Here is a 17,194-nt window from a genome sequence, read left to right on the forward strand (position 1 = left end):
ATCATTTGCCGAATCGTGTACTTACCTTTAGTTCTACTGCCGATGATGATGATGACTCTAAATCTATAACAAACTACGTAAAATGACTCATGACAGAATATTATTGGCGATAGTTTTTATTCCAATATATTTCAAATCTCGTCGGAAGTTTTATAAAAACATGAATTGTTTGTGTTATTAATGTTATTATATTTACAAGCTTTAATCAGAAGGAAACAAGTTTTTTAAATCCTCGTGCCTTGAAACCATCGCAACGCTTAAGATTCCACTTTTCGAAGCAGTCGCTATGATCGTGGTTCAATTTTGGAATCTTTCGCTTGCTCAGATATCAAAAGGGGTTAAACAACTTTGCGCTCTTGTGAAAGAAATAACTAGAGTTACACCGAGTTAACTCGGCAACGATTTTGAAAGCACAGACTGTGCAAGTGTTAAGCACCATAATTTCATAGAAGTTTGACGTTTAAAATAACACTTGCACAGTCTGTGCTATCAAAATCGCTGCTGAGACAGCTTGGTCTGACTGTTAAAGCCTGACCAAAAATATATGATCACGCGCCATGTTGCGGAATTTCACTGGAACTGATTTTTTCATACTATACTGAACTGTCACTCTATATATGTCCCAAAAACTTTCTAATAAACGTTCCTTTTTTTACCAAATGTGTGAGGAAATCTGGTAACAAAAAAGGAATGTTTCTTAGAAACTTTCTGGGTCATTTTGGGAAATATGGTGGAAGTTGTTCAGCTTCATTTACTTTACCTAACAATTTTTATAGAAATCTAAGATGTGATCGAAATGTACAAACTTTTTGAGGATTGCTCACATGAGAATAACAGCGCCCTCTTGACAATGATCATGTATTACTGGTCAACTTTATATTTTCTTTTGTTTTTTCCTGGACTGGAATGCCGGACGACTTGTGGGCCAAGTTAACCACAGAGAGGGAGCCCCACGAGTCTAACCGGGGAGCCGGCAGGCTTCGTCGGCGATGGCGGGATAACTTGGACTCCTTCTTGAGAGGCCGCCCTTATTGCACTAAATAGAGACGAGTGGAGGAAGAGGGGGGAGGCCTTTGCCCAGCAGTGGGACACAGTGGGCTCTGAATAATAATATATAATAATAATATATTTTTCCTGGATAAAAACCATCGCCGCCCAAAACGAAAACCACGAACTCATCAATGTAATGACCAGGCATGAACAAGCTAGCGATTGCCTTTACCTGACTTACACTCCTAAAGCTACTGGTGCTAGCGCTCCGAGCCTGCAAGAAGAAACAACCGTTCCGATACACTAGCACACACAGCGAGAGTTATACCCCAACCAACGAGGACACTGCTTTTAAGAAATGTCCAGATCTTAGCGAATGCGCCGCGAGCGCGCTTGCATATTGGCTTCTGAGGCCCTGCCGCGAAAAACGAAAATCTAAAATATGTGCCTCTCTTTTGCTCGAATATGTGTGAGCAATAGAAATACATAGTAATTTCGATTTTCGTTTTTCGCAGTAGTCATGGTTGCGGGTCAATAATTTCTTGGGACGGATTTTTGAAGAAGTATTTCTACATTTTGATGATATTTTTGGTTAACTGGTAGAGATCCTTGACTAATTAGTTACAACCAAAAATATCATAAAAATATGTGGCTTTCCCTTCTTTAAGGGTCCTTTTGCTTATGCATATGTATAAGCACCTTTCCATCAGAAAAGGGTCCTTAAAGACACTTCGTCAAAAAATTTTCCCACACACCCCATTGACCGTTGCGCACTTTAGTGAGTGCTCATGCAAGGCACGCATAAAGCACGCAATCAAAACACATGCGCGCGTGCTCGCGGCGTAGATGCTACATCTGGATTAACCTTTAGTACTGTTGAAGGAGTATTTGAAACACCAGAAGGCCAATTCGAACTTTGCTAAATGATCTCATAATGACGTCACATTGAAATCATTAGAAGATCATTAAGTAAAGTACAAATTAACTTTCTGTAGCTATAATTAATATATGTAACTATGAGTATTTAAAGTTTTTCGTATTAACTGGCTTTGTAAAAGATTACCTAGGTCCAACTTTAGTTATGAAATTTCTGGACACAAAGCCAATTCTCATAGTTTCATATATCTCCTGGAGCTTCAAATGACCCCATGCAGCGGTATTTAAAATAATATAAACAAACAGAAACACTTAGCTAAGTAATTTGGCCAATGAACAAAAAGTATGACTGAATCTGATTGATTATTGGCCAAATCTCATAGTCATGCGATTTTGTTTGACATTATTTTAAAGGTATCATTATAAGCTGACTTAACAAAACATCCCTCCATTCGCATATATCGCAGAATCATTAACCAGCAAAATTGATTTCAGTTACAAAATAGACCAGAAAATAAATTCTGAATTATTTTTAAAATTACATTTTACTTGACTATTTAATTCTGCCTAATTTGACGAAGGGGATATTGATGAAGTGTCCTTCCTCGTTGATTGGACTATGACGACCAATAAGATTGGCATGCTTGATGCTAGCTGATTGGATGGCGGTAGCAAGGTTACTAAAGTTCCAGAAGAAACTGAACATCTGCTTTTGTATTCAAAATACGATTACTATTTGTAAGTTGTTGAAGCAATTGCAATTATACCAGTAATTAAAAAAAAATAGAAATGGAAACAAATGTCATATACGAAGGAAAAAATGCCCAAAGCCGGAATTGAACCAGCGTCCTCCGGTTACATGAAAGATGCCTGAACCGATCGGCATCATCTCGTATTAAAGACTCGACCAGATCTAAATAGCACATCAGTGGATCACGGAAAACACGAAATGAAATGAGGTTATAATAAATAATATATACAGGGACCAATTATATTTCAAGCCCTCATTTATAAACAAAATTGTAATAGTATGCAAAATAATTCCGTATTTCGTTACAAGTTTTCTAAAGAGAGTCAGGAAATTCAGTTATATTGAAACCGATTCTCTTTTAACAATTTGAAAAGGTTTTGATCTTGTTTCGATAGGTCAAGTTGACTAAATATAAAGTGAGCCGACTTTTATCAGACTTGTTCGAGAGATCGGATCACTTTATATTTCGTCAACCTTACTATCTATGGTACAAACTTGAGTCGTACTACCCTGGCCCCTATTTCAACACGGTGACAGGTGCGACAATCACTGTTACTGACGTCACAGGCCTCCATAGGCTACTGTAACCTATATATACCATCGGACGGGCGGTGCGTGTTAGCCACCAATATTTTAATAAAAAAAAACTCCATTATATCGCCAATAAATAAGTACTTATTTTGCGAAGCTAATGACAATTGTCACAAGAAACACGAAAATTGTCACGAAATTCCGACACAGAACTCATTTCCTGTCTAGAATTACCGAAAGTTCTTTTAAATCTTGTGACAATTGTCATCATCATCATCATCATAAGCATCGCAAGAGAAATACATGTCTTTTGCCGACGTAATAAAGTTTTTTTAAATAATACAACGATGGTGGCAAACAGGAATACCCACGTGATGGTAAGTGGTAACCGTAGCCCATTGATGGCTGTGACGTCAGCAACAGTGATATTTGTCGAATTGTCGCACCTGTCACCGTGGTGAAATAGGGGCCAGGCATCTCATGTGTGCCAAATTGCCAATGAGTGCGAACAAGACTCCTTATGAAACAACTCTGATTGCACTTCGTAAAAAAATCGAAATTTCGTTATCTGCCTCTCTATCACTCTTGCATATTAGAGCGATAAAGAGGCAAATAACGAAATTTCGCAGTAGACCCTCAGAGCGAGCGCCTCACGCTGATTGGCAGGGGCCCACACGACCTCAAAGTCGTATCAAAACAAGACCAATAAAATAACAAGTTATTGACACAAAATCGACATTATTATCTTTAAAAGGACCTTATCGATCTCCCGGCTCTGAATCGACGTCAATTAAGTGGAAAACTTCGGAATTACCTTCTACTTCAACAATCGTTCTTAATTACCGATCGGAAAATGCAATTGCTTCAATTGCGCCTTCTAGTGTTGTACTTTTCTTGAGAAATTCTCTTTCTTTTGTAAGAAATAGTCTTAGACGAGAAATTTTTACATATCTTAGACTAAACAACATATGGTATTGTTTCTATAGGCCGAGATGTCTGACACTTCAGTTTTCTACAGAAAGCATCACGTGATCACCGATCAGCCATCATAGAAAACGAAGTTTTGGATGCTTCGGCCCGGACCCGGACTGATAACTATCGCCATCCAAGTCGCACATGTGCATTATGTGCCAGAATAGAAGAAAGAAGGGATAGTACGTGCAGCACATAACCTTGTTGGTCGGTAACACAGAACAGTTAAGTATTTGCACAGATATATTTGGAGCCAAGTTTGAAAGCCAGCATTCAAATAATTTTTCCATTCCTGCTTGTTTATGTGAAAAATTTCTTATTTATGCATTTTATTTGCTAATTTTGTGCAAAATACATGGAATGAGTCCAAATTTGTACCAGATTTACTTAGGACTTTACCTTCTCTTGGTATAAAGATGCTCCTTGATCTTTTTCATAACAGAAAGAGATTTCTTTTTCATAAGAGATAAAATCAAAAACAATTTACTAATTTATGTCTTCAAAATTAGCTCCAAAGCATTCATCGTGTAAATAGAAATTTGGAAACGGTGTTGTTTTTAATCAAATCTCCAAAAATAAGCAAGAGAAGATTGCAACCGACACTTCAAGTGGCTTTTACAATCGGCAAAAATCAAAGAAATAACGACCTAAAAGAATGGGAATCGCAAAACTTTTAAACAGAAATTAAAAATGTAAAGAGCACTTAAGAGTCCCCAGCAATCTCGGTTCTCCATACAAACGTAGTTACACTCTCATTTAAACACGACTACTTAGCTAGATTGCTCTGAAACTTTGTCTTACAATAGGATAAGGTATATCTAGTCCTGGAATTAGTTTATATGTAACTTCAGATACCATAGTTAAAAAAATACAGCGAATTTAAGTTTTTCATCGAAACATGCTTTAGCTCTATGACGTTTGTTTTATAAACTGGAGCTATATAAACTACAGGATTCGATATTCCTCATGTCGTTGTATGTGCAAAGTTTCATTACAATCCAACACGTAGTCTTAAAATGAGAACGAAACTCAGTTTCTATGCGAAGGTGAAATTCGGCCGAGCTTGCTGCGGACTCTTAAACTTAACATTTAAAGCACTTGCCAAGACATTCAGCAACATCGATTATTTACATCGCAGAGAATTCAATAGTAAGAGTAGGGATAGCTGATGTCAGTGTGCAATATTTGCGTTAAAAGTTTGTGTGGTCATGTTTTAAATCTCATGTATTTACTCCTCTTTGGCAGCTTGCAAACCTGTAAATCTGAAAAGGCACTTTAAGATAAAACAAGCATATCTTAAGTTTCTGTTGAGTAGAACAGAGCCAAGTTTCCAATGGCATACAGCCATCTAATCTTCACAATCATCTCCATCGTTGTATATTTTGTTCCGCACCACACCATTATTTTTATATGCAGCAGCAGCAGATATATGGGTGCGGCCAAGGTGCTCAAAAATATCTAACTTTAACGTCTTGACAGTAGAGGCTTTGTTAAGGTATTTGTGAACACCCTGGCCGCTCCTATATATCTGATGGAGGCTGTACAATGATGCCATTGATGTTGCTAAGAAGACATATAAAATACTAACACGGAGGTATTTAGTAACTATTTGGCACTAAAGGCCGTAAACTTTCAAATCCAATATTTTATCAGCAGTTCTTTGCAGTTATAAAACATTTCATTGCAAGTAATATTTTCGCCTCAAATTTTATGATTCTCAAAATTTCAAACAGTGCCACGAGTTTTAAACTCCCCACGCGCCAGTAATACTGCAGCCAATAAATCGACTTTTCTCCCCTTTAGACATTAAGATATACGATTATATTACAAAGACCACGTTCAAGACCGTAGAACCTAATACCTCAGATCCAATATAATTATAGAAATGATAGAATCTCGCGTACCGTAGACCGGGGTGACTTTGGAAAATTTGGGGTTACTTTGATAGATTTAAAACGGCAATAGAATTACCATTATTCATTATTTATTGAAAATGTTCCTGTAACTAGTTAGATTACTATATATTCATATTCACCTACTGTAAAAAATCTCGCACAAATATATATTATGGCTCAAGAACTAGAATTTTAAAGTCGCCCCTGCATTTGAAAGTCACCCCGTTCTACCGTAGCTACATAGTTGTAGCCATAATTTTAGTTCTACAAATTTTCTTACAAAATTTGTGATATACATAGTAGGCTATCATAAACATGGTATCTACGTCACTTCTCACTTTCTCTAATCAAATTAAGCTTCTGTCATGGTGACCGCGTCACCCACCTACACCATTATTAAATAACCTCCAATCCCAAAATCGTAGAAAACCACTTTCAATATTTCCCGAAACCCTTATCCGCACTTCGTTTTATTCATATTTTATGTGGGTCGCCTGTTACAAGGTCGTTACTGTCCCTTTTTGTTACACGACGATATACAAAGCAACACTCTTAACTGTATGTGGCCCTTATGCCTCTTGTAATAAGGTTTACCTATAGTTAACAGAGAGGGCGATGTATGCCGGAAATCGCTCTGTATACGAATAATTTCCGGGACAGGCCAAGCGAGGCTACAAGCCGATACGAGGGATCGTAAATTCCTGTAGTGAGCTCATTGAAGAGCTGTCAAGACACTTTTGCAATCTATAGCCAATCAGGTAGTAAGGCGGGCAAAATTTCTTTTGTAATTTGGGAAGAATTTGCTTTTTGGGTTTCAGTCGAAATGTGCAAGCAACAGATGTAATAGAAGTGTTTAAAAATTGGGTACAGTGACAGCTGTCATCTCAATAATTTTTTGCATATTTTGTGTTTTAAGGTTATGATTCGTATGGAAAAGACAGCTGTATGTACCCAAGCTGTTTGAAAAATACTATAGTTTAGAATGGTATTTGTTATTTTCAAAACTTCCCCGTTTTCGCAGTTACCCAAATCTTACATTTATTCGAGCAGGAAAATACGCAAGCCTGAAAACACTCGATTTGTGGAGTGGATATTCGGACGATAACCCCATTGATTCCCGGGATTAAATACCCTGAGTTATATAAAAGTTATACATAGCGTTTAATCCAATGGGGTAGTGTGTACAAATCAGTAAGTATAAGAGCTACTACATTTGTTCTTACATAGGATTTGTTACAGAAACTTTAATTTAAAAGAGAAATGAAATCAGGTTTATATGAAATATTCCAATCAAGCTCCCATTTTCATTTTAAAATATGACTTTCTCTTTCTTATTCTTTGTCGTTATACTCTTTGCAGAGTGTCGTGGTCAACTGCTGACATCAGACACAGATGTTGCTTGCCGTACGATTTCTCGCCATTTTCCGCGGTGGGAGGTTGGAAAATATGGCTTTACCGTGAGACATTTGGAGCCAGTAAAAATGTATACACCTAACCATTACAAAACATCCAATACACTTTTGATACTGTCATAGAACTTCACGATTTCAACGTGATCGAAATTTCTCTTCTTTTCGCTAGTCTACCGCGGTCCCAAAGGACGGTAAATTTTACCAATTTATTTCAAATTGGCGTGTTGTCATTGTTGAGATATAATTGGAATTGTGCCGTATTTACAAAATATAACTGGTTTTACTACATTCTTTTTTAACTTGACTATTTTGTTTTTGCATTATTGGCTTATCGTCTAGCCTTGCTGATGTGTAACCTTTGCCAGTAGTTAAATTTCATAGGGTTATATTTTAATTATTTAATAACGATAGGTTTGCTTGAATAACTTGACAAATGAGGAGTGTCTTTTCAAAAGGGCTTATTCCTCTATAAAAATAAGCCCTTTTGAAAAGACTCTCCTCAAATATAGATGAGTAAAGCTGTCCTTAACATCGTGTAGGTACTACTTAAAATAAATCGGATATAAGTATATGCTATTTCTCAAAAAAATACGCACAATAAATAGGTACTTACTTTTTGAAATTAAGAATTAGGTACCTGCCTACTATTTCATGAATATATACAACCCATGTTTTTCGAATTCTGATAACGTTACATGTATATCTACATTTTAAAAAAATGGCCCTTGTCTCAAGATAAGTACCGTAATAATGTTACGTACCGTCAACTGGGGTGAATAGGGATGGTTACCTGACTATTTCTTCAAACATACCCATACAAATTGTATCATTCGATTGAAAATAATAGTACATAGCTTATGTATAATTTCTGAGGGTAAGTATTTTTTTAAGAAATAGTCAGGTCAGTTAACTTTTATCCCTATTCACCCCGGTTGACGGTACGTAATTAAGTATCCAATATACGTCTACTTATACAATTTAAGACGGTAATTGAATAGAATGAAAGCATCGAAATTAAACTTTGGACGGATTCACGCGGCGGAAGTTGCGCCAAACATAAATCAGTTGTACGCGATGTTGGGCGCCACTTACACCTTTCTTTTTTTTTAGCCTATTAGTGTGTGTGTGTTATTCTGAGCAAAGGCCTCCCCTCTTTCCGCCACTTGTCTCTGTCTAATGCACACTCCCGCCACTCCACACAGAATGTATCGAGGTTGTCCCGCCATCTCCGTTTGGGTCTTCTGCCCCGAGATCCATCCTGTGGGATCCAGTCCTTTTTTTACAACTTTAATGAATGATTTTATATTTAACTGGCGACCCCCCTGGCTTTGCACGGGTTACACAAAATCTAAACAAATTATACACCTAAAGCTTCCTCAAGAATCACTCTATTAATAGGTGAAAACCGCGTGAAAATCCGTTCAGTAGTTTTTGAGTTTATCGCGAACATACATACATATAAACAGAGACGCGGCGGGAGGCTTTGGTTTATAAGGTGCAGTGATAAATATTCAGTCATAGTAATCTGAAATTGATTATTTTTATGAAAAGAATATGACCAAAGCCCAATGCTCAGGGCTGGGATACAAACAGCGTTTTCTTCATTCGCGGTAGACGCCATAACAACTATTAAGAAAAAATATTTGATTTATACTTTTGAATTGGCGTTTTCGATATACGACTGTCACTTGTTTAAGGTGAAATCAGACGGTTCATTTTGTGTTCATTTTCGTGTTGCATTATTTATCTTCCACTCAAAGTGACACGTGTGAACACAAAATGAACCAAAAGTGAAAAATGAATTAATTAGTGAAATGATCCAACAGTGTTGGATATTTTCATTCGGCATCTTTCACTCGCACTCCGAATGAACAAAAAATAAACAGTATGAACACAGAGTGACTAATCCAAGACGCACAAAATCATTCGACGCTATAGTGAAAGGAAATGAAAAGTGAATAATCTTAGCACCAGCACAGTGTGAACATGCAATGAAAGAAAAATAAATCATTCACTCAAGTGAACATTCATTCGAGTGAACCGTCTGATCCCACCCTTCGGTCTAGAATCCTTTCCCGCTTCAAAAGGCAACCCAACCTTCTTTCGACAGTCTCCGGAGACGTTCGGCGATCGCCGCCTGGATGTTGATTGTACCATTCCTCAGACGGAGACAGATATACGAGCACACGACGTTCGCCTTTCGACGCTTTCGAATATAATCTCTTTATTGATTTCGCGCGAAATTGGTATCGTAATGTTTGTTGGAGTTTAGCGTAACAATGCGTATCGGTAATAAATCTAAGTAGTTGTTTCGTTCATTCAGAACCGGCCAATAAAGCTAACCTTTTTGCAGATAGGTCGTGCCAGAGCCACTATGTAATTTATAATGAAAACATAACAAGTGACGTCACGGTTAAGTTGCTTACTTTTATTAATTCTGATTTATTAAATAGATATTGTGTCCAAAAATAACTCGTGAATTTTCCGGTGCTTTATTTCTGGCATAGTGCGAAATAATTTGTTTTAAATACAGGCGACATCCCTTTTTACCTACTCTATTTATTTATTTATTTAAACTTTATTGCACGGTCAAAATTGTACAAAAGGCGAACTTAATGCCAGAAGGCATTCTCTACCAGTTAACCCTCGGGCCAAACAGTAATAGGTGCAAGAAAAATTAAAAGTACGAAAAATTTAATATTAAGCATATTTTTTTTCATCACACTTGCTCGGAAAAGATGTATTTACACGTAGGGCTTGCGGGCGGGAAATTGAATTTTTCGCCCTAGGGCGGAAAAAATCTTTTCCGAGCAAGTGTGATGAAAAACACTTATTTACACGTAGGGCTTGCGGGCGGGAAATTGAAATTTTCGCCCTAGGGCGGAAAAGTGTTTTATACAGAAGTTTGTTTTTATTAATTCTCCTTTTTTTCCTTACAAGTGTGATGAAAAACATTGTGTGTGCCACGGGCGGTAAAGAAATTCCGAACTCGTGAACATTTTAAGCCCTCGCTTCGCGTCGGGCTTAAAATTGACACTCGTTCGTAATTTCTTATTTCCCGCCCTTAATACACAATGTACTATTATGTACACAGTACATAAAAAAACGTTTTGGTCCTCATAATTACATTGGACACACTTTTGACAAATTGTTTCGACATTTTGATGATAGTTTTGGTTGATTGATCTGGTCAGGCGACCTAGCCAAGGTGACGATCGCTTGCGCTTCGTCATCGAATCGCTTTTTGTCTCTCTATCACTCTTCCATATTAGTGTGACAGTGACAGTTACGTTTCGTTCGCTACGGAGCGTTAGCGATTGGCATGTTGGACTGGCCTCTAACTTCCATCAAACAAACAAAAATATGACCAAAATGTTCACACATCTTCAAAAATATCTCCAAAGACATTAGGCATTCGAAACGCCCGTGATACTGACCCCAAAACCGTACTCAACACGAGGTCAAAGTTCAATAAAACTATAGCTACATCTAACTCGCTTTCAATAGTTCTTTCACACCAACTCAAACAAAATTGAATCTGTAATATTTGCCGGCGGCATAGACTAGGAATCCTCTAGACGGAATTGAGCAATTATTTCATGAAACCGATGCTGCCAAAAATACTGGGGAGCGGGGGACGAGGTGAGCGAGTCCCGTGCCGTGATTGGTCCGTTCAAAGACAAGGGCGTCACACAAAGACACTTTTGACTTGAAAATGGAGTAAAACTACCGTATATTTGTGGCAAAGGGGGTTGCGCTAACTATGCTCAGTCTGGAGGATGACTGGTCTGTGGCCGGCGGTCACCCGGGCCTGGCCATGTGACCCGGTTCCGCAACCTAGTTGCAAAGCTACGAGCTGTTCGCCGTGTAATCTGAGTGCCTACCGCGAACCACGTTCGACGTGTTGCCTCTCTGTCGCACTTGTAAATTCGTACGTAAGTGTGACAGGGAGGCAACACGTCGAACGTGGTTCGCGGTAGGCCCTCTGGTCGGGTCCCACCACTTCAATCCATAGACCGTTACACTTTTCACTTTTTCTACAATAGTCCCAATGCTTGCGGTGACCAGTTCATGGGTGTCTATTGTTGCGCCTGTAAACGGGTTCCACCAGGCTCCAATTTCACCACGGTGACAGGTGCGACAATTGTAAAACATCACTGTTGCTGACGTCACAGACATCCATGGGCTACGGTTACCGCTTACCATCGGGCGGGCCGTATTCCTGTTTGCCACCATCATTGTTTTATTAAAAAAAACTTTATTATATCGGAAAAAAACAGATATTTCTCTTGCTAAGTTTATGACAATTGTCACAAGAAACACTACAATTGTCACGAAATTCCGACATATAACTCATTACCTGTCAAGAATTACCTACAATTCTTCTAAATCTTGACAATTGTCAGAAACTTCGCAAAAGAAATATCTGTTTTTTTTCGATATAATAAAGTTTTTTTTAATAAAACAATGATGGTGGCAAACAGGAATACGGCCCGCCCGATGGTAAGTGGTAACCGTAGCCCATGGATGCCTGTGACGTCAGCAACAGTGATTTTACAATTGTCGCACCTGTCACCGTGGTGAAATTGGGGCCAGGCGTTCTACATGACATAAAGGCTCTTCAAGGGGCCTCTACGTGTTGGATCTATATCCCTACGCAAGCCTATCAAAAGACCGGGATTTATAGGCCCGTGAAATCCAAGGAGATACATAATAATAAATTCAAATCAATAACGAAAGAAAGTATTCTAATAAGGAGTTGTTTAATAAACCATATACAGCAATACTGTTTCATCCATTTACGTCGGACTAAAATATTTCTCGGCCAGTGGGGAAATCCTGGCGGTAAACGTAACGTGTACACGGCTACACGCTGGCCGGAAGTGGGCTCGTCGGAAATCGTCCGGCGCATAAAAATACCGCAAGTACCTACGCAATTGTTTAAGAATCTATCAATTCTAATCAATATTGCTACAAAATGTATACCGTTGTTTAATTGAAGACTAGTACCTACTTGTGCCATATTTTGGGACTATGTAGGTTGCCGGAACCCATGCTCCCTAGTTACCCATGGTAGAATGCCTGGACAACCTAAGGATGATCACAAGAAAAGTACCTATTCTAGAGTCTGCGCGAAAAGAGAAAAGTCGTGGAATGTATTGAGTAGAGCCCCATACAATCCACGACTCTTCTCTTTCCGCACGGACTCTAAAAACATGTTTTTTAAACCATGTTCAGCAATATTACTGCTTCATCCATTTACGTCGCACTAAAGTATTTCTCGGCAAGTGAGGAAATCCTGATGGCGGTAAACGTAACGTGTTAACGCTGGCCGGAAGTGGGCACGTCGGAAATTGGTCCGGCGCGTAACAAGACCCTTTACAGATGTGGCAAAACGATGGCCATAGCATTTTAGAATTATGTATATATCAAGAAGTATTTAAGCCATCAATACGATGGTTAATTAAAAATTTAATCAAATAATAGTTTTGATATAAGGCGTGGATTTCCGACTTAACTACCTCGCACAACGTATCAGCATTACGATACAGCGAAGAAATGCCGCCAGAATAAATAAAATAAATAAATAAATATTAGGGGACATCTTACACAGATCAAACCTAGCCCCAAACTAAGCAAAGCTTGTACTATGGGTACTAGGCGACGATATACATACTTGTATAGATAAATACATACTTATATACATAGAAAACAACCATGACTCAGGAACAAATATTAGTGTTCATCACACAAATAAATGCCCTTACTGGGATTCGAACCCAGAACCATCGGCTTAGCAGACAGGGTCACTATCCACTAGACCAGACCGGTCGTCAAAAAGAATCATTAGTACAATGCCTCAGGGGCCTATTTTTATTTAAGCTAGTTATTAATTTCGTTTAGTACCTACTGTACGAGTATATATCTTGTATGTAAATACCTATAATTGCCTTTTTTATCACATTTATAAAACTTATAGACAAGTTAACAACTGTTGGATCTCCGAATAGTAATAAATAAATAAGTAAACTGAATGACATCAATTAGAATTCTATGTTATACTGATATCAGTGAACGTTCGATTTGGGCTGTATATCGATTGATCACAACTATTCGTTGGGTGAACTGAACAAGTAAAGTCCCACATCGTAATTCAGACGTGGATTCCAACAAGTTAGTTGGGTAATCTATTATGAATATGCATGAGTGCGATGGGTGTGATGACGGCGCTTAAGGGATCCGCTGAAATAGATGTTATGAGTGTCAGGCCTCGCCACAGGCTACTGAGATGTATATACCCTATACAGCTAGGTAACTTTACCTAAAAGTCCTTTAGTGCAATGAAATGTGAATAGAATGTTTACAGTTACTTAGCCACCTAAGTTATAAAACTAGTTAGTAATTAGTTAGTTACTTAGTTACCTAAGTACTATACAAATAAAAAAGAAGACTCATGACAGTCATGACACATAAAAATCTTAAAGCATTATTGTAAAAAAGCAACGACTTTTTAACAGATATTCTATTTTTAACACAACATTACATGAATCTTGATCCGCTAGTTAACATTGAAGCTGTCGCGTCAAAACTATGAGTACCGTAAAACGGGGTGAGTAGGTTTCGCGGGGAGCTATGGGTTATGAATGGGGAGAGAACGTTTGAGAGGGGGGTGAGGTGTGTTTTTAAGGCTACTGCTACAAAAATAATGTATTCCAATTTAAAATGGGGCTATAGTAATACGCATAATAAAAAAAATCGATCCAACAATCTTCCAAAATCACATTTGTATGAAAAACCCTCTCACCCCAAATACGAGCCACTACGGGGTGAGGTGGGTTTTCCTCTTTATCGTCAAAGTTATGAAATGGAACTAGGGTAAACCCTCCAGTGAATGAACACCCCCCAGTGAATGAACAAAATAACGTTTTTTGTCTAAAATAAGAAATACAGCAATTTCCACCACTTATCGTATTTTTTTTCTTATTAACAAATCTATTTTCTATGCAATGGCAACCCGTGATAAATTTATTTTCGACCAGTTTGAATGTGACTGGCATTTGAAGTTTACAGGTTTCTGGTTTTGAAGTTTTGTAAGGAAAAATTAGATCCCAGGTAAGAACAGTGTACGTTTGGAGCAACATATGAAGTACTTATTTAATGTTTACCTGTACAAAGTTGAGTTATTTGGTTAGATTAAGACTTAACCCTTCTATAAATGTACACTTTGTAGGCGTATTATGCGATTAAGTCTTTATTTTTTATAGTTCCATTACTGGCTTATCAAATGTTCTGAAACCAGTAAATGAACGGTGTGTTCATTTACTGGTGTAGTCTAGATTTACATTTTTTTCTAAATTTATGTGTAAACGAAATGGTATTGAGCTTGTTTTTCGTGATTCTGCATAGAAAACGATGCTGATTCATTCAGCCAGTATTGGAACAAACCAAATTTCTATAGTCCATTTACTAGATTTTTCATGCCTATGTATGAACAATACAAAATTTGGCTTGTTCATTTATTAGAATTCTACTAATTCTATGTATTAACAATATAACAACGAATAAAGCGATGACAAGTTTAATATTTTAAGCATTATTTGCTAAGCCTGACTTATTTCCATCAAAATATGCACGTTATTTCTTGTTTTAAAAATTGATTCTCGTTTTCTTATTAATATGTAACAGGTTTCTGTGTTATTGGTGAATAACCATCATTTAATTTAATTGAAATCAATATGAAGCGATAAAAAGATATGAACGCTTTTGCTATACCTACTAAAATAGAGCTAGAAACGGTTTTTGTGTTAAAAATGTTTTTTTAATGCTGATTAAAAATATGTTAATAATGTTCATTCACTGGGTTTCGCGGTGTTCATTCACTAGTTTGTATGTTCATTCATTAGGTTTTTGGGTACTTTTTGATAAATTCTGCTGTAACTCAAAAACTATGAAAGTAACAAAAAATCGCAGAAATTACTTTCTTGTTTATTAAATGAGGATTGATTAAATTGCAGTTAATTATTCCAATTATTAATGAATGCTGAGAAATGATTCTTCAAACTTGGATAATTGCTTAAGTGTTCATTCACTGGAGGTCTTACCCTACCCAAAATAAAATACAAACTAAAATACAAACGTCCGAACCACTTATTATATACACCATTCAGTTTTCACATGTAAAAATAAAATTTTATCGAGGTTTGAAAGTCAAATTTCACCCAACTCACCCCATTTTACGGTACCGCTTATTTTTGTTTTCTCTTACGCTTAAGTTTAGTAGGTATTTTATAAAATAAATAGATTAAAGTTTGCTTACCTAGAACTCGTTCTTATATCGCGGGAATCTAAAGCTAATATTTACGCTGTCACCTTACCGGTGAGATACAATTTTTTAACACCTGACACTCAAGTAAAACGGGATATAAATGTACAGAATTGCAGACTTTTATTGATTTACCACACAAGTGACTTTTCTAAAATATGTTTGACCCAAAAGCACAACAGAGCTAACATAAACCAATCATCAATCAACCCGTTGAACCAATCGCGCGTTCTAAACAAACACACACTGTAAGCAAATTAAAAGGGAAACTAGGCGCGCTCATTAAATCGCGGAACTCGTTAAAGTTTATAATGATTTCCAGCGGGCGATGGAACGCGGGGCGCGCGTTACACCGAATTTGTCGATTTTCAGCGTTGACATATTTAACTCGTCATTTGTGAACTTTATTGCAACGAGATAGGGTCTATAAATGGTCGGTCTTGTCACTTGTTGCCATGGTTACGGTTTCCTCGATCTTAAAACCCGTGTTTTTTAGGGTTCCGTACCCAAAGGGTAAAAACGGGACCCTATTATTAGGGTTCCGTACCCAAAGGGTAAAAACGGGACCCTATTACCTACTAAGACTCCGCTGTCCGTCCGTCCGACCGTCCGTCCGTCCGTCCGTCCGTCTGTCATCAGGCTGTATCTCACGAACCGTGATAGCTAGGCAGTTGAAATTTTCACAGATGATGTATTTCTGTTGCCGCTATAACAACAAATACTAAAAAGTACCGAACCCTCGATGGGCGAGTCCGACTCGCACTTGTCCGGTTTTTTAAGTATTTAAATTAAGCAAACATGTAGGTATATATGGTACCTCCTTAAAAGCTCTTTCCATAAGCCAACTACTAAGCATGTTAGTAGAACAAGATTCAACATATCTCTAACAAACTGTTTATTTTGTCTCCTGGCTGACGGGACAGAATAACAATTCTGTCTCCTGGCTGACGGGACAGAATAACAACAAGAAATAGTTTCAAGTATCAGTTAAAGTCGAGTTTAAATTTCAAAAGTCGAGTTTAAATTTCCATTTAGCTCGAGCGAGGATCAAGCTCTAATGCACTTGTAATGTTCGTAGTTTGTATACTAAACAAGTTTGTAATGTAAACTTTGTAAACGGTTACGTATAACTTTTTAAGATAATATATGCAAATTGTAGTAACGCGCTCGACAATTGTAATGTTTGAGTTCAATTTAAACATTTTAACTACACAATGAGGAAAATAAGTTAAAGCAGTAGGTATCTACACTTTTTTCGTATAGTCGAATGCATTGTATGTAGGTAATTGGAAAATGGCGACTTTCTTGATTTTTTTTCTAACAAGCGAATTTATCACAATTATTAAAACGGATCCTGAGGAGCCATAGTAAAAATCTAGAATAAAATGCATATTTTTAGACGTATCTTTTAAATGAATTGATTTTATTTCTTTCTTTACATTTC

General features: G+C 37.4%; 1 protein-coding gene across 1 annotated transcript in view; it reads right to left on the bottom strand.

Moving 5' to 3' along the window:
- Positions 1-17,194, bottom strand: part of LOC134796517 (calmodulin-like) — a 99,958-nt gene that overhangs the window by 78,463 nt on the left and 4,301 nt on the right. The window contains exon 2 of the mRNA XM_063768704.1: positions 1,223-1,264. Within this exon, the coding sequence (XP_063624774.1) occupies positions 1,223-1,264 (42 nt within the window). The remainder of the gene's footprint in view (positions 1-1,222; positions 1,265-17,194) is intronic.

This window comes from Cydia splendana, chromosome 13 (assembly GCF_910591565.1).
Source record: "Cydia splendana chromosome 13, ilCydSple1.2, whole genome shotgun sequence".
In the NCBI taxonomy this organism is placed as follows: Eukaryota; Metazoa; Arthropoda; class Insecta; order Lepidoptera; family Tortricidae; genus Cydia; species Cydia splendana.